Source organism: Pleurodeles waltl, chromosome 7 (assembly GCF_031143425.1).
Source record: "Pleurodeles waltl isolate 20211129_DDA chromosome 7, aPleWal1.hap1.20221129, whole genome shotgun sequence".
In the NCBI taxonomy this organism is placed as follows: domain Eukaryota; kingdom Metazoa; phylum Chordata; class Amphibia; order Caudata; family Salamandridae; genus Pleurodeles; species Pleurodeles waltl.
The window spans coordinates 1,367,382,235-1,367,406,975 of NC_090446.1; the positions used below are offsets into that span (position 1 = coordinate 1,367,382,235).

Here is a 24,741-nt window from a genome sequence, read left to right on the forward strand (position 1 = left end):
GCTTGACTGCCATGTAACATGCAACCTTTCAACCACCAAATAATTACAGATTGACCACTCAGGATCCAGAAGGCAAAGACTGTAATGTGTTTCCTAATATCAACTACTTGTGGCAAGTTAACATCTAACCCCTTGGTGCTAGCATCAGTGGTCAAAATAGTGGTGTTACTGAAAATGAAGTTACTCAAAGATGGCGCTTTAGATATTGCTATTTCAAAACATTCAAAACCTAGCTGGCACTCTTGGAATCAATTGTATTGTACGCCTTTGTTTAAGAGTGCCCTCATGGACTCCACCTTACCTCTTTTTTTTTTTTACATATTATGAGTAAAACCCAAACCAGGACTTAAGGTCATCTGTATTGGTTAAATGGCATCTTCTTCACAGACTCAATCAGCTCTAACTTGGATTTGATCCCATCTTAGGATATGGTGTATCCGTGGAAGTAAACTGACCCCCACAACCCTTGTTCCTTTTAACGGTGAGGTCTGCTTCTTTAGGCTTTTGTAAGACCATTTTCAGGAAATGGTCATGGGTTTGTACAGAGAAACCCTACATTAAGATTCCTGTAAACAGAAGAGATTGTGCTGCAAGATCCACTGAAAAACAGCAGCAGCGCATGTAAATCCAAAGGGTTTCCCAGCATATATGTAAACACCAACTGCGGTGATAAACAATGTAAGGGGTCAGCCTCGAGTTAGGATGTATCTCGTCCTGATGATATGGTGAGGATAAATCTAGGACACTGCAGCAATCAGCATTCTTTCCTGGAAAGGGGATTTCTACCCACCATATTCTTGATCTTAGGATCATGTAGTCAACATATAACCTGACTTCCATCACCATGCCTGGGTGGCTAACAGAGCTGGAGCCAGCCACTTTGAATGTTCTATGGGTTCAGTTATGCCCTCCTGTAATATTGTGCCCAGTTCGGCCCTATAAGACGCTTGCATGAGATAGGGCACAGCGATAACATTTTGTACTACTGTTTTGACAATGGATAGCAACCTGATGTGATGTTGTTAATTGGTTAGCAGCCCGAAAATGTCAGTAAAGTCATCAAGGAAATGTTTACACACATCACCACCACAAAAGGAGTCATTGACCAAAAGAACTGGACTGGTCTCATTATGGCTCAACTTAATACCCAGTTATTTTTAATGTGTCCATTCTGCAAGTTGGAGCCCTTCATTGCCATGCAAATCTTCTGAACTGTAGGCTTTCTTTTAAATTAAAATTTAATTTTCACTATCCCTGCAAGTGGTATTGGATCTCCACTGTAGCCCCTGAGCCTGCTGTCCGGTCACAGCTGCTTATAATTATCCCTGCTAATTAACTAATTGAAGGTTTGACTATCCAGCAGGGTGAATGGGAAGCTGGAAGTAAATACCACATTATTATCGTTTAACTTATTATCACAACTATGAAGACACGTTCTATCCATACTTTAAACAAGTGTTTTAAAGTCTGTGCATACATCTCAAGTTGTGTTGACAGGAAATCTTATTCCTAGTGATCATCATAAAGTTGGTTAGCAGGATCATTTAACAGCCAGAGTCTTGACACTTATCAACATTGCACAGGAGAAACTGACATGCAAGGGATTAACTGTGGCACAACCAGTTGATGGCAATGCTGAGGTTCCTTTTCACATCCTGTCATGGAAGCAACTCATGGTTCTAACAACTCAACTATCTGTTCTTCACCATTCAACAAAGAACAAAAATTCAGTATCTAAACTATTGTGACTGAATGCTGCTCTTTGAAGACTCAACATTTGTTGGAGGTTGTTTTGAGAATCGATTCCTGATGAATGGCTCTTTAAATATGCCCAGTGTCGAAAGAACACTGGAGAGTGCATATAGACGGTTACTTAGACTTCTCCTAAAAAGCCTCCAACCAGTGGACTAATGATGTTTGAAAGAGGTAATTTGCATGCCCAGTGGGGAGAAAAATATTCAGTTCTGTAATAGCAAATGTCAAAAACAGGACTCTACCCCTTATTGATAGAGAATCTCACATAAATAAAAGTTTATGTGAAAAAACAGTGTTATAGGTTTGTGTTCATTTGTTACATTCACACTAAGATGGAATTTGGGTGACAAACTGGTTTCCAGTTGTCAATCAAGAATTGATCCTGTACATATTTGAATTAGGGTACTTGTACTTACAGTAAGTGTTTTTTGGGTGTATTTTAAAGAATATAACTAAATTCTGTATTGAAGACTAGCATACGCAAAAAGAACGTCCATGCACTAGAGCTGTTTTTCTTGAAAAAGTAATAGTGATTGTACAATTGTTTGGTGTGCTCCACCCCGACAGGTACTAATTGGGGAGCCGTCCCTTTAATAAAATATTTAAAATCAAGAAATTCCTAAATAACTCTTGCATCATCTATATTCTCCAGTGTCCTTTTTACATTGTCATTCTTTAACTGAGAACACGTAGGTATCATTAGAAATAGGAATAGGAGAAATGCTTTCAATGCTTTCAAGGTCTTGAGATCTTGCCTAATAAATATAGAGTGCATATGCTGTCACTTGCAAGAGATATAGTTTACTATGAGGGGCATGGAGTCCGCCCATTGTTTACCATTTATTGGCTTCATTGTCACTCTTTTTTGCTGCCTCCTAACTGGCCAGTGCGTGCCCTTTTCACTTTCTCTACTTTCGTGTGGAGCTTGAACAAAGTACTGATTGCTTCATTTTGATTAGTGTCCTTCCACTGCTCAAGCTGTGATTCAGGTACTATTTTTCTTTCTACTTCCCTCTTTTCTGTGTTGCTTCTGCCATGTTGCTTCTCTCCTCCCAACCCCCATTGTTCATGTTGCTTCTTCCCTCCAACCTCCCACCTTCTAGTTGTCATGTTTCTTCTTCCTTCTCACTTCCCACCCTCCTGTTTTCTGTAATGCCCCTTCCTACCTCCATGAGAAACAAAGCTATTTGATACAGCCAATGCTGGCCGCATCATAGAGCCTGTTGCTTTTATGTTGTCCGTGTTGTTTTTTTCCCTTCCTTTACTACCCTCCCATTGTTCATGTTGCTTCTTGCCTCCTCAAGTCTCACATTTCCGTTGTCCATGTTGCTTCTTTCGTCCCATCTCCCATTGTCTTTTTTGCCCCTCCACCCGCCAGAAGAAAAATAAGAGCTATGGCGGGGCCAGTGTGGTTCTCCCATTGTCATATATTCCCTCCCTCCCATTGTTCCTGTTGCCCTTTTTCTCCCACCCTTCCTCCCATTGTCCATGTTGCTCATTCCCTGCCACCCCATACCATTTTCATGTTGCCACCCCACCCACCATAAGGAAAAAGTGTTTTGACACAGCCAGCGTTGGTCACATCATAGCGCTTTTTTCTTCATTTTGGCTATACTGCACAGCACCTGTGCTGCTCTATTACATGGCTAAAAGCCATTGGCAATAGCCAATAGCTCTTGCATAGATGAGACACATTGACTTTTCCAATGCTTGTTATTTTAAGGCAATGAATAACTATGACGATAAGGCCTGCACACCTGTAGGAATGTGGAATCCACTATCACCCACTGGGCCAATTAGAATCTTAGATGGTTCTATTGTTCATTTTTATTAAGAGAAACTGTACTAATAAATACACGTTTATTACTACAGTGCAAATGTCAAATTCCAGTTTATCACCACAGTACACCTAAACTGACATGAAAAAGTACTGTTTACTACCCAATTGGTCACATTTTATAATTAATTCACACAGGGAAACAACTCTCTAATACTCAGAAGGCCTCTTCAACGCAGTTTTAACTTGTGGCACACATTTAACCCCTTGCATTCTGGTTTTGGGTAAATACCTTTTTTGTTATGGTATAAACCATATTTGCAGATGTGCAGAGTGTAATATGCTAATTCTTATAATTATTGAGGTTGGGAGGATCCTCCCGTACTCCACAATGGTAATAAACAGCATCTGAAATAGTTGTCATGTTATAGTACATTATACGCCTTCATTTCAAGTGACTGAAGGATAATGATACAAATAGGCTTTATTGGGGTGTTTATATAGAGGTGGGGTTATATTGCACTAATTATATAGCAATGATATTAAGTTAGTGCTTATTGGTCTCTGGTGAATAAGTATTTGACCTTGACAAAAACCATAACATGGCTCCAATGGCTCCAATTTGATTTAGCATTTTTTTTTCTTGGTTCAGAGATGAAGGGGCTGTTTGCGCCGAATGTGCGTCAAACATTTTGGCGCAAACCTAACACCATATTTATACTTTGACGCCCGACCCCGTGAACGTCAAAATTCAGCAGTGTGTGTCATTTTCTGGATGCGTGAAACCGCCTTGCGTTAATGACATGCAAGGTAGGCGTTCCCGTCCAAAAAATGACTTTAAGGCATGTGTGCCTTATTTATACTCCTGCGTCATTTTGACGCACAGGAGGGGGCGGGCCTTAAAAAATGGCACCCAGCCTGATTTGCGCCTGGGTGAAGGCAGGCATTGAGGGACCTGTGGGCTAATTTTCATGGTCCCTGACCATGGAAGCAGTCCACAGGTGCCCTACTCTGCCCCCAGGGACACCCCCTGCCACCCATGGATGGGGGGATCCATCCCAGGTAAGTATTTTTTTTTTTAAGTGCCATTGTGCCCAATGACCATGCCCATGGGACAGAAGTCCCCTGGGCATAGCAATTGGGCAGGGGGGAATACGTCTTGTCTTTCCTAAGACAGGAGTAATTTCAATGGGGGTTGTGCGTCAAAAAATGGCGCACTTCCGGTTAGAGCCACGATTTTTGACTGTAACCTGACTTGCACCATTTTTTGACTCACAACCCCCATTCTTCCCTACGCGTGTATTGCCCGGTTAGAGTCATTTTTTAAACTCTAACCAGGCAGCACCTGATGCTTTGTTATGGCGTGAGCCGGTGGTAAATGTTTTGACGCAAACCAAGGCTGGCACTGGTTTGCTTCAAAAAGTGTAAATATGGGATGAAGTCTTTTGTTCAGTATCCCGGACAGAGGTGGCATATACTTCCTGCAAAAGGACTTGGTTCTCCCACATAGCATGTGTGTGTGGATATATTACATCTAAAAGGGGATTCCCATTTTGTTAAAAATTGGAGGAAACAGAAAAGCACCTCATTCGCTGCTCATGTAGCAGTAAGTCCCATTTTGTTCCTTTGTTCGCTTACTGTATTGTCATTCAGCCATTTTGAAGTTATAAGCTCAGTGCTTAATTTGTGCTTGTTGTTTCCGGGCTAAGCACCAGAACTTATTTTTTAGGGCCGGCACCTATTTTTCTGCCTCAAGCATTTACTGCGAGCAAAAAACACATATGGGAAAGACAGAGGAAGAGGAAAAAAAAAGAAAAAGCGTCACAAAGAGAGAAAGCAGGAAGCTGCAAGAGTGAGCTGAAGGGGCAGGGAGTGGCTTTAAATTGTTTAAAGAGGTCCGAGATGGCCCAGATTACGCTGCCTCAGTATTCTGTGCTCACACATTTAATGGCACCAGCCGCATGTTTAAGAGGAGGACTTTGGGCACCAGCACATTTTTATTTACAAATTAAGCACTGGATGAGCTACATTGTAATTGACCATTAGCCATGCTTCAGATATGTACATAGCCATTAGATGTTCAGAAAATTGGAAAAAAATCAAAATTGCAAATCAGCTTTCTGTTTGGCGGAATTTTTCCAAGCATTATCCATTATATGCTGAATTGCTACATAACCATGTTGTTCTTCAAAACATATTTGTCGACATATTTCTGAAAGAAAAAAACTGAAAAAATATAAATAAAAATATCAAATGTTCACTGAAAATGTATATGCTAAGGTACATTGAGGTTGCAGTACAAAAAAAGAATATTATCTGAGCTTGGCTATTTATGGTTATGGGCCCCCATAGAACCCATAACCGCTCATGGGCAAACTGTTACTATACTCACTAACAATAGGTATCCTCTTAGACCTTTATTACAAGGAGGCGGCTTCTGTACTACTTTACCCGCACTGATGTCCTCACATTGTATACATGTTGACAGTAGGCAGTATTTTGACTGTAGAAAATGAATGAGGAAAAGAGGAATCGGATAAGCTTCAAAGATGGATTGATGTTGCCAGTATTGATGGGATTTCTCCAATGATGTTATCGATGAAACCTGTTGAATTGTCATTTGTGACATCATGCACAAGGTCTTGCGCTGCATATTTGGGAGTTATGGCTGTGTAGATCACCATAACTAGCATACTGCGGTGGGTTTTATGTTTTAGATTGTATATATATTTAAGTCAAAAAGCTTCCAGCGGTTAAAGATCCAGTATTCAAATTGAAAAGCTGATATTTGCAGGTTCTTCAAAGCTTTGTAACTTCATTATAGTGTAGAGCCTAGATTACCCACAAGGGAAATGCCACAATATGGTGGATAAGTTCATGCTATTAACTTGTTATCACAACGTTAATAGTTGAATCAGAATACTTAACTGTGTGTCATTTAAATACAAGCATATTGGTTCACTGAAAAATAATTTTCACTTACTGGGGTGTTAGATTTTATTCTAGAGGAAAGTACCTCTTTCAAATATCTTAGGAAATCTTGCTGTCCAATGTAAAATCAATGTCAAGAACAGATGCAAACTGACAGATTTCCCATGAAATCTTCTTGATCTTTCTTTGAACAGAGTAGAAGACACGAGGAGAAGATGAGGACCACCTTGAACTCTCGGTTGTTGTCCGGCATCGTTCTCTTCATCATGCACACTGGTATTCACCCAACATGCAGCCTGTTGGCTAATGTGTCTTCCACTGGATCCAGCGTCCTGTCCACAACAGCGTCTGGAGTCATAAACAGCAGCTCAGCTTCCAGCATCTTACTCAACACCACACAAGGCCATTCCATGATGTCCCCCTATGGCCATGGCAATGCCAGTGCTCAAGACATCTTGCACACTGCCACAAATGACGTCCACGTCTCTTCCACAACAGAGACCACCAACTTAATTACTGGCCTCAGTCGAGGAGAGGAAAAGATACCTGGTTTGCTTAGTCCGGCTTTTAATAATTCAGACATCCTGGGATTCATTGTTCCATTGACCAGTCCAGACGAGAAGGAAGCGGAGACCTCCAACAATACAGCTCATACTGGCACAAACCTGGCACTGGAGTCAGGAACCAACTCCAGTGGCACTGACCAACTGGAGTCCTCAGAGTTTTGGAGCACCAACAGCACCATGAAGCCACCAAACATGACACAAGGGATAAGTGACGATACTTATGAGCACAGGACCTCAGCTGTAGAAATGATGGCCTCCAGCGTGCATTTTCAAACAATATATTCTCATAAGAACGGTGTCCGAAAGAAAGCTGAGCTAAAAGGTGAGTCGTTTATAGCAGTGTCTGCAGGAGTGTAGTCTGTCATTTATTTATGGCACAGGAGAGAAAAGCTTCTGTTTAGCCTTTTTCAGGGTTATTACATATTTATACCTGACCCTTATGTGTTCATAGTATATAAATTATCTTAAGTCTTGTGGACCAAAGCTTGGACCAGTTTTACAGAAAAAGGGAGAGAAATAGAAAGAGGAGTAAAATAACATTGCCGAAGAAAACAGTCAGAAAGAGATGGCTCATTTAAAGTAGCTCTACCTTTTCTGAGCACGTGGTCTACACTTACTGAATGGAATATTCAAGAAGATTGTGGAGGGAATGGGGGAAGCGTTAGCTTCCATTAGATAGGAGTTTCATTTTCCCGTAATCGAAGCTTCACAAAAAACGAATGCACATACATGAAACAATTGCCCATCAGATGCATGAGCAGTCCATGCGTGGGCAGAAGCAGACTGAAAGCTGCAGGATTCTCGTCGTGGGAGTGTCTGCTCGGAAAGCTGTCAGCAATGGCTAAAGTAGCTAAAGGAATTCATGATCATATATCGCATTTGAACGCTTATTACCACCCAGCAAGTGAATAACCCCATTTTCCTTGCTTACATATCTTTTTCCAGTGCCTAAGGCGTGATTTTCTCTTCCAGCAATAACATCTGTGGCATTTATTAGGTCGAAGCTTACCAGACAGCACAGCTGTCTGGTTGCTAAGGACTTATTGGGGACATTCTGAAAGGTGACCTAATAGTGCATTCCGCCCATTGCTTACCATTGGCTTTCTTTCCAGCACACAACAAAATTTAAATGTATGTAAATGAACTGTGCTGATATTTCAGAAGGTATCAGAATTAAAAAAGCACAGCTTTTTTGTAATTCCGAAGTGTGGTGGAAAATGTTAGCATGATCAAACCAAATCAGTACAGTAGATGATGCAATCTCCACATTTTATCGTTTGGGAGCTGTATAGTTTTATCAGTAAAACTCAGTTTGTGCAAACGTAAAGGTCATTTCAATTGAAAATGTGTTCTCTATAATGGCAGTACCCTACCCCACCATGCTTATGCCACTCAAGACATCCTACTCCACTCTGTGCCACTCCATGCCTCTCCACATTCCACAACACTCTACACCACTCCACTGTACACCACTCTACTCTACTCCACCCCAAGACACTATTTAAAACTCTGGCACACTATGACAATCCACTTCATTCTACATCACTCATACCTACTACACTCCACGCTACTTTGCTCGTCTTGACATCACTCAACTCTACACCACTCCACTTTATGGCACTCTAATCCACTCCATGACACTCTGCGACCCTCCACTCTATTTCCCTCTACGCCACTCCACTATACAACATTCTACACCACTATACTCCACTCTATGCCACTTTAGTTCCCTCTGCACCACTCCACTCTGACACTTTACTTCACTCTACAAAACTCTACTCTGTGCCACTCCATTCTACAACACTCTACTTCACTTCATACCCCTCCACTCTGTGCTTCTTCACTCTGACACCTTACTCCTCTTGATTCCACTCCACTCTGACACTCTACTCCACTCTATGACACTCTACCATCTCCCTTTATGACACTATACTCGACTCAACACCACTCTACACTGACATAGATATCCACTCTACTTCACAACTCCACTCTACACAAATCCACTCTATGCCACCCATTGTATGACCCTCTATACCACTCCACGTTACAAAACTCTACTCTATGCCCCTCCAGTCTTCACCCCTCTACACCACTGTATGCCCCCCACTCTAGGCCACTCTACACCACTCCACTCTACACTTCTCTACTTCACTCTAAACCACTTTACACCACTATACCACCACTCTGCACTACTCCACTGTACTCTACAACGCTCCACTCTACTTCATTACACTCCCATCTACTTCGTAACACTCCACTCTACTCCACCCTACTGCACTCCAAGACACTCTACTTCACTCCATGACACCTTACACTACTCTACATCACAAAACTCCATGACACTCTACGCCCCTCTGCTCTACGCCCCTCTGCTCTACGCCCCTCTGCTCTACGCCCCTCTGCTCTACGCCCCTCTGCTCTATGCCCCTCCGCTCTACGACATTCCACTCTACGACATACCCCTCTATGCCACTCTACTCCATGCTACAACACTACATGCCACTGTACTCCACTGTACACCACTCTACTCCACCCTACCCTACTCCACTCTATGCCACTCATTCCACTCTGCTCCACTTGATGCCGCTCTACACTGACATTCTACTCTACTTCACTCCATGCCACCTTAAACCACTCCAGTCTACTCTGTCACTCTGCACATTGTACGCCACACCACTCTATGATATTCTACTCAACTCCATGACACTCTATGGCCCTCCACTGTAGGGACCTCCTCTCTACAACACTCCACAGTACTCCACTCCACCACATATCACTCTACTCTACTTTACAACACTCTACTCCACTCCATGCTACTCCACTCTCCAACACTCCACTCCAGTCTATGCCCCTCCACTCTACAAAACTTTACTCCTCCTCATGCCACTCCACCCTACACAACTCCCCTCTAAGACACTGTTAAGCTCCCTCTCTGCCACTCCATGCCACTTTCGTCCACTCTGTTACTCCACTCCACTCTTTGACACACTACAACACTCTATGCCATTCCACTCTGACACTCTACTTCACTCTATGCCTCTCCACTCTTCACCCCTCTACTCTACGCCCCTCCACACCACCCTAAGCCACTTCACTGTATGCCAGTCTACACCACTCTGCTCCACTATACATCGCTCCACTCTTCTCCACTCTTTTCCATGTAGAGTACCACAACACTTTACTCTACTGCATGACACTCCACTCTACTCTGACACTCAACTCCACATCATGACACTTTACTTCACTCTATGCCACTGCAATCTCTGATACTCTACACCAGAGCCGGCTTTAACACTGGTGGCGCCCTGTGTGACAATCTTTGTTGGCGCCCCCCCATGACCTCCTCCTCGGATTCCCGCACCACTACCTGGCAAAAGTGCCCCTTATCTCTCCATAGCCCCTTTCTCAAATACATTTCATTTGTTTTAAAGTTCTGGTAAAGGCTAGCTCTACTAATCCACTCAGCTATCCACATAAAATACAGATTCTTTCTTTGCAGCAGGCATATGAACCCCCTGTGCTAGTTTATGGTGAGTCAAAACTTGCAATGGACAAATATCATCTCTCTCTCTTTCAGGAACATTAATCACAATAGTTATCTTGAAATGTTTATTGTTGCCTGACAGCTTGTCCACATAGAACTCTGCTTCAGGTGCTTCTACATAGCACCCTCTTCCCTGTGCTGCACTCCCCTAAAGCCAGCCCTGCTGTACACCCCTCTGATCTATGCCCCTCTGTTCTACAACATTCCACAGTACTCTACAACACTCAACACTACTGTACTCAACTCTTCTCCACACCCTTCTCCACTCTATGCCACCCTACACCACAATATCCTACTCTATGCCACTCTTCTCCACTCTGCGCCACTGTATGCCGCACCACTCTACAACACTCTACTCCACAACACTCTCTTGCACTCCATGGCCCTCCATTCTTTGACTCTCCACTCTAGAACCCTCCAATCTATGGCCCTCCACTCTGACACCCTACTCTATGGCACTCCAGTCTATGGCACTCCACTCTACTCCACAACACTCTTATCCACTCTACAACACTCTACTCCACTCTTGCCACTCCACTCTGACACTCTACTCCACTATATGCCATTCATCTCTACCATATTCTACTCCACTCTAAGCCCCTCCATTCTATGAGACTTTACTCTAAACAACACTCTACTCCCCTCTATGCCACTCCACTCTACTCTACGACAGACACACTACTCAGCTGTACACCACTCTACTCCACGTCACTCTATGCCACTCCGCCGTATGAAACTCTACTCCACTCTACACCACTCTATTTTATACCCCTCTACTCTTCACCCCTCAGCTCTACATCACTCCACCCTACACCACTCCATTCTACACCACTCCACACTATGGCACTCCAATCTATTCCAATCTACTCCACTATATTCCAAACACTCCATGACACTCCATCCTACTCCAGTCTGACACTACATTCCACTCTACTCTATGACACTCCACTCTACACTACGATTCTCCACTTTACGCCATGACATACCAATCTAAGACACTCGACTCTATTCCACTCTACTCTGACATTCCACTCCACACCACTCTACTTTATGCAACTAACTTTTAGCCATGCTGGACAACAGCCACGCTGGAGCACAACATGGTTATTAACACATTGGCACAGTCAATAACTCTTACATAGGGGGTGACCTGTTAGCTTTACCAATGCTTGTTTTTATAACATAAACAAACCAATAGTGCTGTCCGGAAAACCTTGATAACATTCTATCCTTCTCATAAATTTTCCAGTGTGAGAATGCAACATTTAGTATTTGTCCACTAAATTCAGTTCAAAGTAAAAAACATCTTGATTCTTTCTGAAACCTTTTAGTGTTTAGAAGTACCATTCAATAACAATTCTGTCAAACATTTGAACTTTGCATTAAGCCTCATCAAAATAGTTTTGTTGCACTCAACTTCACTAAATCTCGTATACAATTGTTGCCTTTGGAGGAGTCTGTTAATTTGTTTACGTCTCCCCTTTGGCCTCCCTGAATAGAAGTTCTGAGTTTGAGATGATATCCTAAACTTACAACACCCACATTGTTGTACGATCCTCAGATAGCCTCGCCTCAGCCCAGGAACAGTTTTGGATTTCTACGTCAGGGATTTGGGTGTTGATGAAAAGTAACTGCCTGAAACTTTTTTCCAAACTTATTTTAATTAAATACATGTTGAATTCTCCTAGAACCCTGTGAGGCACAGCTGCTGCCTGGAGACTGACAGAAAGTGCCTCGAGACACATCTCTGTGCACCAGTGAGTCATCTTTCACTGGCCCTAATGTTGTGGAACCAACTCAACATACAAACAGGCTAGAATCGCTACATGTGCCTGAGACACATTTGTACATTTCTATTTGCGAGTCTGTAATTGCGACTCACAAAAAGTCGCAATTAGAGACTCGCAAATAGAAATGGACATACAACTGGCCCTTGGTTATATAAATGCCACTTATACTGCCTGCAGTCATTGTCCTCTCTCTAGCACCTTCGCTCGGGTGTGGAGTGATGTTACCATGGCGCGCTGCCCCAGACTTGAAAGCAAACACTATTTCAGTGCTAAAAACCTAAAATGGTTGGAAATGTCCCTCCATGAGGCTGTAGTCTCACTGTTTAAAATCTCACCTGTGCATCCTTGCATACCAATTTAGTACATAGTGCTCCAGGGCCGGTATGCAAGTGTCCCTTTCACTTTTTTCTTGAATCAACTGAAACATGTTAATCTTAATACCGGTGGCTCTGGACCCCTTGCCAAAGTCATAAAATGTTGCTGAATGTAGATGGGGCCTCACCTGGGGTTGTATCTAATCTCCCTCTCCATTTCCTGTGGGAGATTACAACTGTGTACGTTGCTTTTAAAGCATTCTGCATCTTCACCACCACTGCTTTTATGTCAGTCCTGATAGATTATCACAGGGCCAGTATGGATGCCATGGTGCCATGTAAACTCAACACAGCATCAGACTCACTGGAATTCTACATACAAACCAGGTGTGAAATTGACCTAGTGTGCAGTGGATCACACCTCAGCATGAACAGGAAGGGTGTTGCGACACACAGCAGGCCCCCCTGTGTGATGTGAACACTGTGCTCATCTACAAAGTCGCGATCCATACACCTACAAATACAGCACACTGATTAGTGTACCACCATTGCACCTGACAAAACTGCATCCTGGTACTGGTGTCCACCACAAATTAATCCAGGATCCAGTTGTCTGGAAATAAGATGCCTCCCACTAAGGGCACTAAACAAACATGCACTACCATTCATCAGCACCCACAGAGGCAGACATCCCCATTGAGCAGTTGGACTGCAAGTAAGTGTTAGTGGCAACAAGAATCTCTGAATCGCATGATCCACCAGTATTTGCAGGGACTTGTTTCTCCCCAGTTTATCCTCATGTTACGCCTGGAGTGCCAACCAAACCTGCTGGTGTTGAATTCTCCTAGACCCATGTGAGGCACAGGTGCTGCCTGGAGACTGACAGAACATGCCTTGAGACACATCTCTGTGCACCAATGAGTCCTCCTTCCCTGGCCCCAATGTTGTGGAGCCAACCCAACATACAAACAGGCTAGAACAGCCTACCACTCTGTCATCAATTGTTGTATGCTAACAATGAGACACCAGACCCAAGTAACAGGCTTTGCATGCACACAATAGAGACTCATCACCAAAAAATGGTTATATGGAGAATGTACTTATTAACTTATCCCTTTACTGGAACAACCTCTCAGCTCAGACCATTCCCATGGGCCAACTCTTCCAACGTTTCAAGATACTGTGCATGCTTCTTCCTGAGTTTATGGTATAATTTGTGAACTTTGATTCCACATCTCCTCTGATATGTTCACAGAGAAATTCAAAAGTCTCAAACAGGGACGACCTACAGCTGTTGGTAGTGGTCCTGCAGTAAGTCCTAGCCCTGGACTCCTCTACTTGCCTGCCAAAGGGTAAAAAAGCACCATCCACCAACCAGGACAGCATTATGGGCATTGCTGTGCTCAAGGAGCATCGTCCATCTCTTCCACATCACGCATCTCCTCTATGAAATGGAAAAAACAAGATGTCACGTATTCAGAAAAACTAGATAGGTGTATTCCAACCTGCCCTCTATGGCTATCTACACCTCATGCTTTCCTAAGCTTACCTATTTTAATATCAACTACAGTCTGATGCTTTCCACCACTTCTCTATCGTATCTAGGTTTATTTCCTCCCTAAGACTTATGTTGTATCCATTCTATGTACTGCAAATGAGGCGTAGTACGTAATTATAGGTTTCTGGTTCCCCTGGACATACAGGGTTCTCTGACCCACTGTTTTCCTCTGGGCAGGTTGGGTATTGAAATGGAAAGACACTGTGTGCTGGGGAGAAAGGAACAAAATGAACAGTGCCTCTAAGGGCATTTGTATGGTTTTGTAATCAATAGCTGGCAGTGTGAGGAGAGTAGTAAGAAAGATAATGGCCATACGGAGAGATGGGCTAGTTGTTTCCACCGGTGGGGAGGTAAAGTTCAGTGCATGGTGCATCAGACTATATAGAAATCTTACAAGGTGCTCCTGGTACTAATTTACTTCTGCAAAGGAACACACATTTTTCCAAAGATGAGGCACCTCTGTCCTGACAGCTGGGACTGTTGTAGAGAGTTAGAGTTTCTGAAACATGAGGGTTTGAAAGTACACAGAAAGGTGAAAATAGCAAGAGGAATAGCCTGGTCCCAGCCAAGGCATGAAGGCACACCCTCTCTGAACCAGGAATCAAGAGCTGTAGCAGATAAAGGCCAGGCAAGCTCCACTAAAGGGGTGAGCAATGTTGCAATGCACACCCCTGACACCTGATGAGGTGCAACATGACATAGATGCAATTTGACCCTTCAAGCAGGTGTCTGAAACTGACAGAGCATAAATAGTCTAGGCGCAAGAGCAAAGGGTGTGCTGTAGACCTCCAGGAATAGCCCCTTGGTGAAACATACTTTCAGGCACAGAGGGAAACTCGGAAACTAGATGAGCGGAATCCTAATACCTGTGGGTAATCTCCCCTCAAAGGATGGCCAACACCTGTGGGTTAATATATGCAGTAATACTATGCCCTGATCTTAACTAACATTGAGTAAAAAGCGTTGAATAATCTTACTTCTGCGCTGGGCTGCAGCAGCAGGCCTCTGCTGAAATGGTGCTGCTTTACTGAGTGTGAATGTCAAATAATGAGGTGGAAAATCTCTACCCTTCTGGCTGTCAACACTGAGGGCACATCAGGCATCACAGATGGTTCTTTCTTCCTGCCCTGCAGAGAACATCTTTTCTAAAAGCTTTCAGAGAACTGGTTCTCCAGTATGTTGGTGTAAAGAAGAAGGGGAGTACTAAAATCTTGTGTTTTTGTCTGGCAGGTCCTTTCACCAAAGAGCTGCCCAGAGTGACCGGGAAGATGCTGGTATTGTTTTTCGGCATAGTGGGCGCACTGGTTTGCCTCCTGATTCTGATATACGTCATCTACAGTCGAACCCACAAGAGTGAGATGTTTTCCCACCATCGACTCTATGGTGAAGGATTTGAGGATCCTGGTAAGGATATTTGAGGATGGTAAACTACTTCCAAGATGCTTTCCTGTCAGGAACAACCTGGCACAAAGGTGGCATACCCTTTAGGGACCACTCACAAACCATCCTTTTTTCCTGTTTGGGTGCAATAACTTTCCTGGGGCTCACACTACAGTTCACAGAAATCAAATTAATTCACAAATATCCTATTTGGAGAAGAACAGTGACACATTATACATGTCTCTTACAATGTACTAACAATTATCACTATCCCTTCCCCCCCCTTCACTATGTTTTACACTTTACTTGCTCAAAGCCTCCGTAACCCTTTTTCAACATTAAACAGTTAACAACATATCTAACTCTTAACTTCCTTAACCCTATTATTTTCTTGTGACTCCTCTCTGAATTCTTGTCCAGCCTGCCTACACTAGGCCCAGACTGCATAATCTTCTGCTCGTTGATTATGTTCTTTCCCCGCACTTCTCTTCTGCTAATCTTTCATGGTATCCCCTTATTTAACCTCAGCTCCCTCCTTCCTTTGCCAGTAAGTCCTCCTCTGAGGTGCTCTCTATGTACCTCCTCCTCCCCCTTCCACTTACTTTTGTTCCACCATTTTCCCAGTTCTTTCAACATCCTTGCCAAGTACATCCAGCTCCCTAGTGCTTAATTTGTAAATAAAAACGTGCTGGTGGCCAAAGCGCTCTTCTGAAACACCTGGCTGCTGCAATTAAATGTGCTCACACAGAAAACTGAGGCAGCGTAATCCTGAAGCCATCTCGGGCCTATTTAATCCATTTACAGCCACTCCCTGCCCCTTCAGGTCACTCTTGCAGCTTTCTGCTTTCTCCCTTTGTGACACTTTTCCTTTTTTCTATTCCTCTGTTTTTTCCATGTGTGTCTTTTGCTTGCAGTAAATGCATGAGGCAGAAAAATAAGTGCCGGCCCTCAAAAATAAGTGCTGGTGCCCCGCACCGGGAACCACCAGCTCAAATTTAGCACTGCAGCTTTCCATTAGGGACTGGTGCACTACATCCAGTTCATATACCATATGTCACTTATATACAGTGGCTACCTGATACGAAATCTCCAACTCCTCTGATGTTCAGAACCCTGACACCTCTCACATCAAGTGAATGACTGTCAGCTTGCGCGCACCACTCAATACTTTCCTTGTAAAGATATGAACCTTAAAGATCTGCGGAATACCAATTGTCCTTAAATCCCACTCTATCTTTTTCAAAGGTTTAGCCACTGTTAGCTGATTCAGGACCTCCTCTTACTTCGCAATTAAAAGCCTCTCCGCTCAAGCTGTTCCCGCTCTTGCCCCCACAGCCCTGGTAATAATCGCCACCATCTCATGGCTCCCAATCTGTGCCATTACAATCCAACTAAGCATGCACTCCTGCCCATTTCAATATTCAGTGGCCACGGATCTGTGTATCTACTCTCCGGCACCAAACAGGTCAAGGAAGCCTGCTACCACTTCTCAAGTGCTCATGTAACATGATGCCTGACATTTCCTTCAAATGCACCAGCGCCTCCCTAATGTTTCAACCTGCCACTCCCCTAAGTCAATTATGTTTTTCTTTCTTGCCACCCCTGTTCTGAACTAATATATTCCTAATGTAGTGGCAAACAAAAATCCACTTCATGGTTAGTCCTTGAACATCGCCCTCCCACCTCTGTCTTTCCTATCAAGGTATCGATTGCAACTGACTGCTGTCAATCAAATCTCCCACCACTGTACCTGCACAATCCCAGGCCCTTACCACCTCAGAAGGGCAAGCATGCCAGGAGTCAGGATATTAACAACAGCTCTTTTCAATTAACATCACCAAGCGGACGCACCCACAGATCTCGTCTGATGTTTAACCGTTTCCAGCAACTCCATCGTAAGCGCCTGTCTTTTGTTTCGTGCCTTGCTCTTCTACTTGGCCCAGCCACCTCATCTCTCACAAATTCACCTCCCAGTTGATTTGCATCCCCAGAAGCATTTCCACTAGTTACCTAGGGCCAGATGTAGGTAAGTTAAAATTTGCGACTTGCAATTTGCGAGTCATACCGACTCGCAAATTGCAACTCGCAAAATTGCATGCAGAAAGGTGTCTCAGACACCTTCTGCGACTCGCTATGGGGTTGCAAAGACCCACCTCATGAATATTAATGAGGTGGGTCGCATTTTGCAACCCCATAGCGTGTCCATGCACTCACAGGGATGGTGGCCTGCTGGAGACAGCAGACCTCCATGTCTGTGACTGCTTTTTTTAATAAAGCAGTTTTTTTTTTCTTTTTGCAGCCCGTTTTCCTTAAAGGAAAACGAGTTGCAAAAAGAAAAACTTCCGGAGTACGCAGTGGTCCATAGGACCACTGCCTGCTCTGAAAAAACATTTTTTACGTCATTCACAAAGGGGAAGGGGTCCCATTGGGACCCCTTCCCTTTTGCGAATGAGTTACCACCCACTTCAAGTGGGTGGTAACTGCGAGTTGGTTTGCGACCGCATTCGCGGTTACAAAGCAACTCAGCATGGCGATGCAGTCGCAAATAGGCAGGGAACACCCCTTCCTATTTGCGAGTCGCAGCCTCAAATTGCGAGTTAGTACCGACTCGCAATTTGAGGTTGTGCATCGCAAACGGCCTTTTGCATGTTGCAAACTGCGTTTTTCAGTTTGCGACGTGCAAAAGGCTTCCTACATCTGGCCCCTAGTCCTTCCAATCTCCCTGAACTAGTCACAGGGGACATATTCCTGCCTAATGGCGAGATTACAAAAACTTCTGCACCCTTCCTTCTTGCCTTGTGATCTTTAGATCATAGCCTCTCTTCTCTTGACTTCTTCCTGCCGCACCTTGTAAAGGATCTAAGCCCCTCTGTTTCATCTGCGACTCCCTCTCCACCATGCCACGTTGCTCCACCTCCAGGGTTAGCCTACAGGATCTCGACTGCTGAAATTAAGATAATGCCTCCGCCTCCTCATTAGCCAGTGCCAGTGCATGAGATGCTCCCAATATGACATTCCATTTGTTGGCAATGAAATGCCACCTTCTTTTAATAGCTGTTGAAATGCCACATTCCTTTAATATTCATAGCTCCAAGGAGCACTGGCTGCAGCTTGTTTATTATGTTCACCACTGCAGCTTCGGCAATACGAAATGTCCCATTCTTGTTTCAGAGATCCTCTCCCTACCATCGCAAGGGGAGTACTACAACTGTACTGCTGGAAAGCAGTTCAAAAAAGTCCGCACTATGCTTTCAATTTGCCTACATTTAGCCACCCCGCTACCCATTAATCTATATACCAGTAAAGCAGAACCTTCTGCACCCAACGTGCCAGAAAAGTTTTTCTCTGTCCTTGTCATTGTGTTTGTCCATTGTCAACTTCTAATACAGCTGCAGCCATCCAGAAATGTGATCAAGATCAGCAAATCCTGTCAGTAACAAATATCCCATGGCTTAGTTCCATGCTCCCCTCACAGCATATGCCATTTGTCTGCAGGACATCCTACCCAATGTGATCAACTTGCAAGTTTGAATTGCTTCATCCCACAACTCACCTGTCCACTTATTCTCCACCTTCAACATCAATGTGCCCTATCGATGCAGCAAATTTGCTGGCAAAGAAGACACCACTGCAACATGATCTAATTCAATTCTGAGGAACATAATGATCGATCCGGACCCTTTGGTTTGAAGTCTGCTCTGTTGCTAGGTACCCAGGAATGCTTCACAAACCCCCACTCCACTACCTTCGACCTCTCTTTATTCTGTGTTCCCCTATGAAATAGCTGAAGTATGTCAACATATTTGTTAGCCCCCAGCAGTCATTGGCACACTCATGCTATGGGTTGCTGTTCCTATCGCCTATGTTCCACACCCATTTCAGTCTCTTCACACAACTCAACCTCCCCTCTGTCACTTTTCTTGCAAAAGCTGTGTGTCTTCCACATGTTGTAGCCCAATGCTCTCCTTAATTGATCCACCCTTTAAACATACTTACATCTTCTTCACTTCGTCTTCTCCTCCATTGTGGCACCACGATTGTGAGTCTTACCATCTGCCTGCCCCTTTTGTCCCTGAGCTCTCAGACTCCAGTCTCTGTCTCCTGCACCACCAAACCATTGCCCTCCAAAGATGCTCCTTCCAATCCATCAATAATTTCCTCCCCAACACTCATACAGCCTGATGGCAATCCCAAGGCTGTCCATCTTTTGACGAGCTAAATACCCCATTCTCAAGGATTGCGGTCCAACCAATGATGCCACCGTTAGCACCTCAATCTGCTGCCTCGACCTTAAGCTTGATTTCTTCTTACTGTCTGTCTTAGTCTCCCACATTTCATTAATCATAATTCTCTCTCTTCATGAGACAAGGCAACCCCATCTGGATCCTCTCTCTCTCCTACCGCACAAGCAGCCACATTTGTTTGCCCGTTTCCCTTTGTTGCTTTATTAGCGGGCACCGTAGCAAGCCTGCTCCACATGATCAGGATCATGGGTATAAAGTAGGTGCACTCTGTCCTCGAGGTGCTTGTGCCATCCCTATTCAGACCTGCAACAGTGTTTCAGTCTCCACCTCCTCAGAGGTCTCACACCTTTTTCACTCATCATGCTAGCTGCCACAGTACTCCTCATCCGTGCCCCCATCAGATCTCTCAACTGTGGCAGCCTGGTCTGTGGACCCGCCCTGTTCTAGGGCTCTGTAGTGAAACCCTTTATCATGTGTCTTGGAATCCTATTGGGGAATATGTTAAGATTGTGGTCCTTGACTTTGGAACCTTAGCCACACTTGTGATATGGCTCATTGTTCTTACGGGGGAACGCCATACTTGTCCTCTCCTCTTTGCCTGTGGCTCCCACCACAAAGGGTGTCCCATCTGCACAGTGCAGCAACTCAATCACCCCGTGTATTCTTTCATGGTGGCCTCACTGTCCTATGTGAATAGAGGTTCACTTGATACTAACTTTCACTTTGTTGCACCCAAACCACCCCATGGAGGGACGATTCTCTCTTCTCAGCATGAGTCCTACTCTGAACACACATATGAATTGATCTATAGGCTAGGCCAGTATTTCTAAACAGTGGATGCATCGCAACACGATTTTTGGTGGGTTATGAAAGTTCAAGCAGTAAATAAAGATGCTTTTAAACCATGTATTTCTATTGTCACATTTGCTGCGCTTCAAGACAGAGGTCAAATGTCAGGCTATGGCTTCTGACAAATTGCTGTTTTGTGTAACATGGGATTGGTGTTTACAAACTTCTCTCATTTTGCTGTCAGAGAAAGAAAAGTAAAGTGAATTATGTGACAATCTTGCTGGGGTGCAGGTGTTTGAAAGGAAACTGTACGATGCCATTTTTGTATGACACGAAATGTAAATATGTGTAAATGAACTGTACACATTCAGCACTTTGGAAAGCAAAAATGAAACACATTTTTTGTTATTCTGAAGTATGATGGAAACAAAGATTTCAGCAGGATCAAAACAAAGCAATACACTTTACTTGGGGGAGCACAAATGATAAATACTCGCTGAAATCCGATTTCCACACATTATCAGTTGTATTCAATATGGTTTTAACCATAACATTGGATCTCAGTGCAAATTTAGTGGTCATTTCAATAGACAATGTGCTGTCTGTAAATGACAATGCGCTGCCACACAATGCTTTAGTTATATTAAAAAGGGCCCTCCTCATGTCCACTAAAGCTAGATGGGTTATGAAAATTTGGCGTTCTAAGAATTGGGTTGTGGTTCTAAAAAGTTTGAGAACTATTGTGCTAGTCAATTCTAGTATTAGAACTTGCTTTGGAGACTGGAACTGGATCAGTTACAATAAAGAGCCTTCCAGTGAAGGATGACATAATATAGCCTTAGAGCCCGCCGTAGCGGGCTATACCAGCCAATAAAGGCCCTCGCAAATGTTCGGCGAGGGCCTTCAACAAGTGAGCAGGACTTTAATTGCCGGTATAGCCCAGCTACAAAGGGCTATAAGGCTATTAGAACATTCTGCCACTAGAGGGCAGAATGTTCTAATAAATAAAACAAAGTCCTCACAGAGCAGAGGGGATTAAAATCCCCTCGAGCTCTGTGAGGCCTTTGTTCACAGCAATGAACAAAGAACATTGGCATGCTGATGCTGCCCGCTTTTACCAGCCAGTAAAAGCCCAGAGCACTCCATGTCTCCAATGGAACGCCCAGCATTCCAATGTTCTAATAGTTCTTTAACCCCAAACAGAGATCACCAAACAAACATTCTGGAATGTCTACTGCTGCTGATTGTTAGAAGTACAGGGAAGGAAAAAGAGGGCTGGCTTTCCTAGACACCAGTTGGCTTCTTTGAATTAGATTTATACTACATATTACAATGGAAGAAATTATGGTGGCCACAGCACACACCAGGGACAATTCACTCACATACTTTATTCAGAGCTCAATAAATCATCACTAAGGGTTAGCTAGTCAATCAAGCAGTATTAAGTGTTGTTACCTAAAAACCATAACAATACATGCATTAATGTCATATAAATGTTACAAGATAAAGTACATAGCGAATAGGATAAAAATAGCAAATGGCATTTGAAGATACAGCATCCAATACTTTGAGTGGTATCACTTGCAGTAACAGATTTGATTATAGACGGGTAGCTGTGAATAATGGAGATGGTTTTCACCAAGGGATTCTGAGTGACATAATAAAAAGTGAAGCTTGAGTTTGTCTTTGAAGTCACCAACATTCTCGTTGTTCACAGTTCTCAGTCTAGAATTGTACGTTGTATATGGGTTCCAAGCCCATCCACTACTGAGAACAGGCTTTTCAAACTGTGGCAATTTAAAAAGAGAAATAGGCATAGACTTTTGGAGGCAGGCTCTAGCTCCAGGGCTGAACATTGGGACATCACAGCTGTGGGAAACAAGCTTTGTTTCTGTTTGCCGTGGTGTAACTGCAGTGAATAAATGACTGTTGAAAAGCCTGTTCATGATAATGGATGGCTATGTGACCTATATATACAAAATAGTTATGTCAACTACACTATTCAGGTACTGGAATAGGGTCCAATAATGTCAACTTTAACATCTGCCTTTGCAACAGCGTACAATAAGGTGTATTACGCTATGTGCAATATTTTTTAACTTCATTTCTGCAAACAGTTTTGCTAGGCATGTAATCATCAAATCAAACCAAATGCATGATGCCACTGCATAGTACTTTCATGTCCGCTCAGTCCCATAGCACTAAGCTAATGCATTGGTGTACCTTGTAACCCCGTGGTTCTTAAACAAGGGACCAGCTGCTTCCCACAGACAGCCCATGTCTTGATGAAGAAAATAATAAGTGTGGAATAGTCTCTGCCCCCTACGTTACAGTCACAAATGCCATTACTAGACTCCACTTTATTCCACCTGTAGAGGCAATTTTTTGTTGCCATTGCTCCACACCTAAGATTGTACATGTTTCAGGTTGGATAGTGTCTAAATAAAATTCAAGAATAACGATTTCTTTGGGGATAAGATATCTATATCTCTTTGAGTCGTACACAGTACTTGCACAGTTTCCCTACGTTTAGTGAGCCGGAACTTCTCCTTGATCATCTTAATTGTATGTACTTCAAAAAGTAGAGGGTTTTACAGAGCTAATCAAAACCTAATTCCCTAAGGTCGTTTTTAAGATGTGACAACCACTGAATTTTAGTAGCTCTGTCAAGTGGTGCTATTCATAGTTCTAAGGTAAGTTCCCAGTAGGGGCTTGCTGTGCAGGTGGGCTCAGTACAAGATGGGACAAAGCACAATAACTTCAGCAATATAGTTAATTCTGAGCTTGGGGTGACAAGGCACCAGTGAGTTACCCAGCACCAGTCATAAGTGACCTTAAGAACCTATTTCAATTTTCTATAACACAATTTTATGTACAAGTAGAAGCAGACAAATCCCTGAGGTCTTTCCTTGAAACACTGACAAAGTTCACTTAAAGTCCACTCTTAAGTAGATACTTTTAATGTCATGTTTTCAGTGGTAGCAACAGCTCTTACCCTCCTCTGGAATCAAAATCTGAGAGAGATACAATCCTGTGCCAAGAATGAACTGGACTAAAAAAGAAGTCAAGTTTGGATTGTCATTAGATGGGTAGACAGTAATGCCCGAAAAGCCCCCATAATATTCGCTCTTCTGGTAGAAGGGCTGTAGAAGGATTGATCACAGAGCTTCTCTTTAGGCGAGTGTTGGGTAAAAGGATATACGTAGTGCAGTAGTTAAGTACAGTCAACTCATAAAAGAATGGTAACCAAAACATATATACAGTATAATAGGAGATTTAGGGATCTAATAAGATGGAAGTGCCCGTGAAAATAATAAAATATAACTGTCTCCTACTGCTAACTGATGCAGGTCTAATTTTTTTGAATCATGAAAGGCCACCAAACGTAGTTTAATCCTTCCACTCAAGACTGACTGCTACAAAATCTAGTCTGTGGGCTCAAAAGTAAGAACTCGTCTTTGGAAGACTTGCAACAAATATTCAAATGGTGATATATTTTCTGTCAGATAAATTCACACATGGAGGATGTTGTGAATGTGGCAACCTTTCATGACCACATGGATAAAGAGACCCTCAAAAGTGCCTGTCCTTGCTTCCATTTCTCCTACCTTGATAACAAAAAAATCTCACTACATTCAATATTGTGCCAGGTTTCGGTTAATGCCTAGCTGCACCGTTCTACTCAAAACACTGGTAAGCTGACCTTTACTCTGAATACTTGAGTACCCCATGCTACAGACAATAATGAGCATGCTCAAACTGTAGAAGGAAGCATTGCAACAGATAAAAATGCTTGTAACCGCATAGCTACTTGTTGCTTTATTGGCCCCCTATGTAGCAAGTACATCTGCTTTGGACAGGAGCGCCATGAATCTGAAGAAAGTGTAGAATTCCCATAGCCCACATCAAAACTCAAAGACAGAGTCAGCCTGTTTCACCTCATCTGCCACAGATGCATTTCTTACCACACAACATTGAAGTACATGAAGTTAGTTTCAGTCACCTAGGATAGGCCACAAGTACTAGACCTGCACCTCCTGACCTCTCCAGCTCTCCCCACCTAGGACCTGACCCAATCATTCACTCCACTCTC

The 24,741-nt window shown here is 43.4% G+C and overlaps 1 protein-coding gene across 1 annotated transcript in view; it reads left to right on the forward strand.

Moving 5' to 3' along the window:
* The window catches only part of GFY (golgi associated olfactory signaling regulator), a 73,647-nt gene that overhangs the window by 35,348 nt on the left and 13,558 nt on the right, over window positions 1-24,741 (forward strand). Inside the window, exons 2-3 of the mRNA XM_069202046.1 lie at window positions 6,658-7,351; window positions 15,466-15,639. Coding sequence (XP_069058147.1) covers window positions 6,679-7,351; window positions 15,466-15,639 — 847 coding nt within the window. The 5' untranslated portion in view covers window positions 6,658-6,678. The remainder of the gene's footprint in view (window positions 1-6,657; window positions 7,352-15,465; window positions 15,640-24,741) is intronic.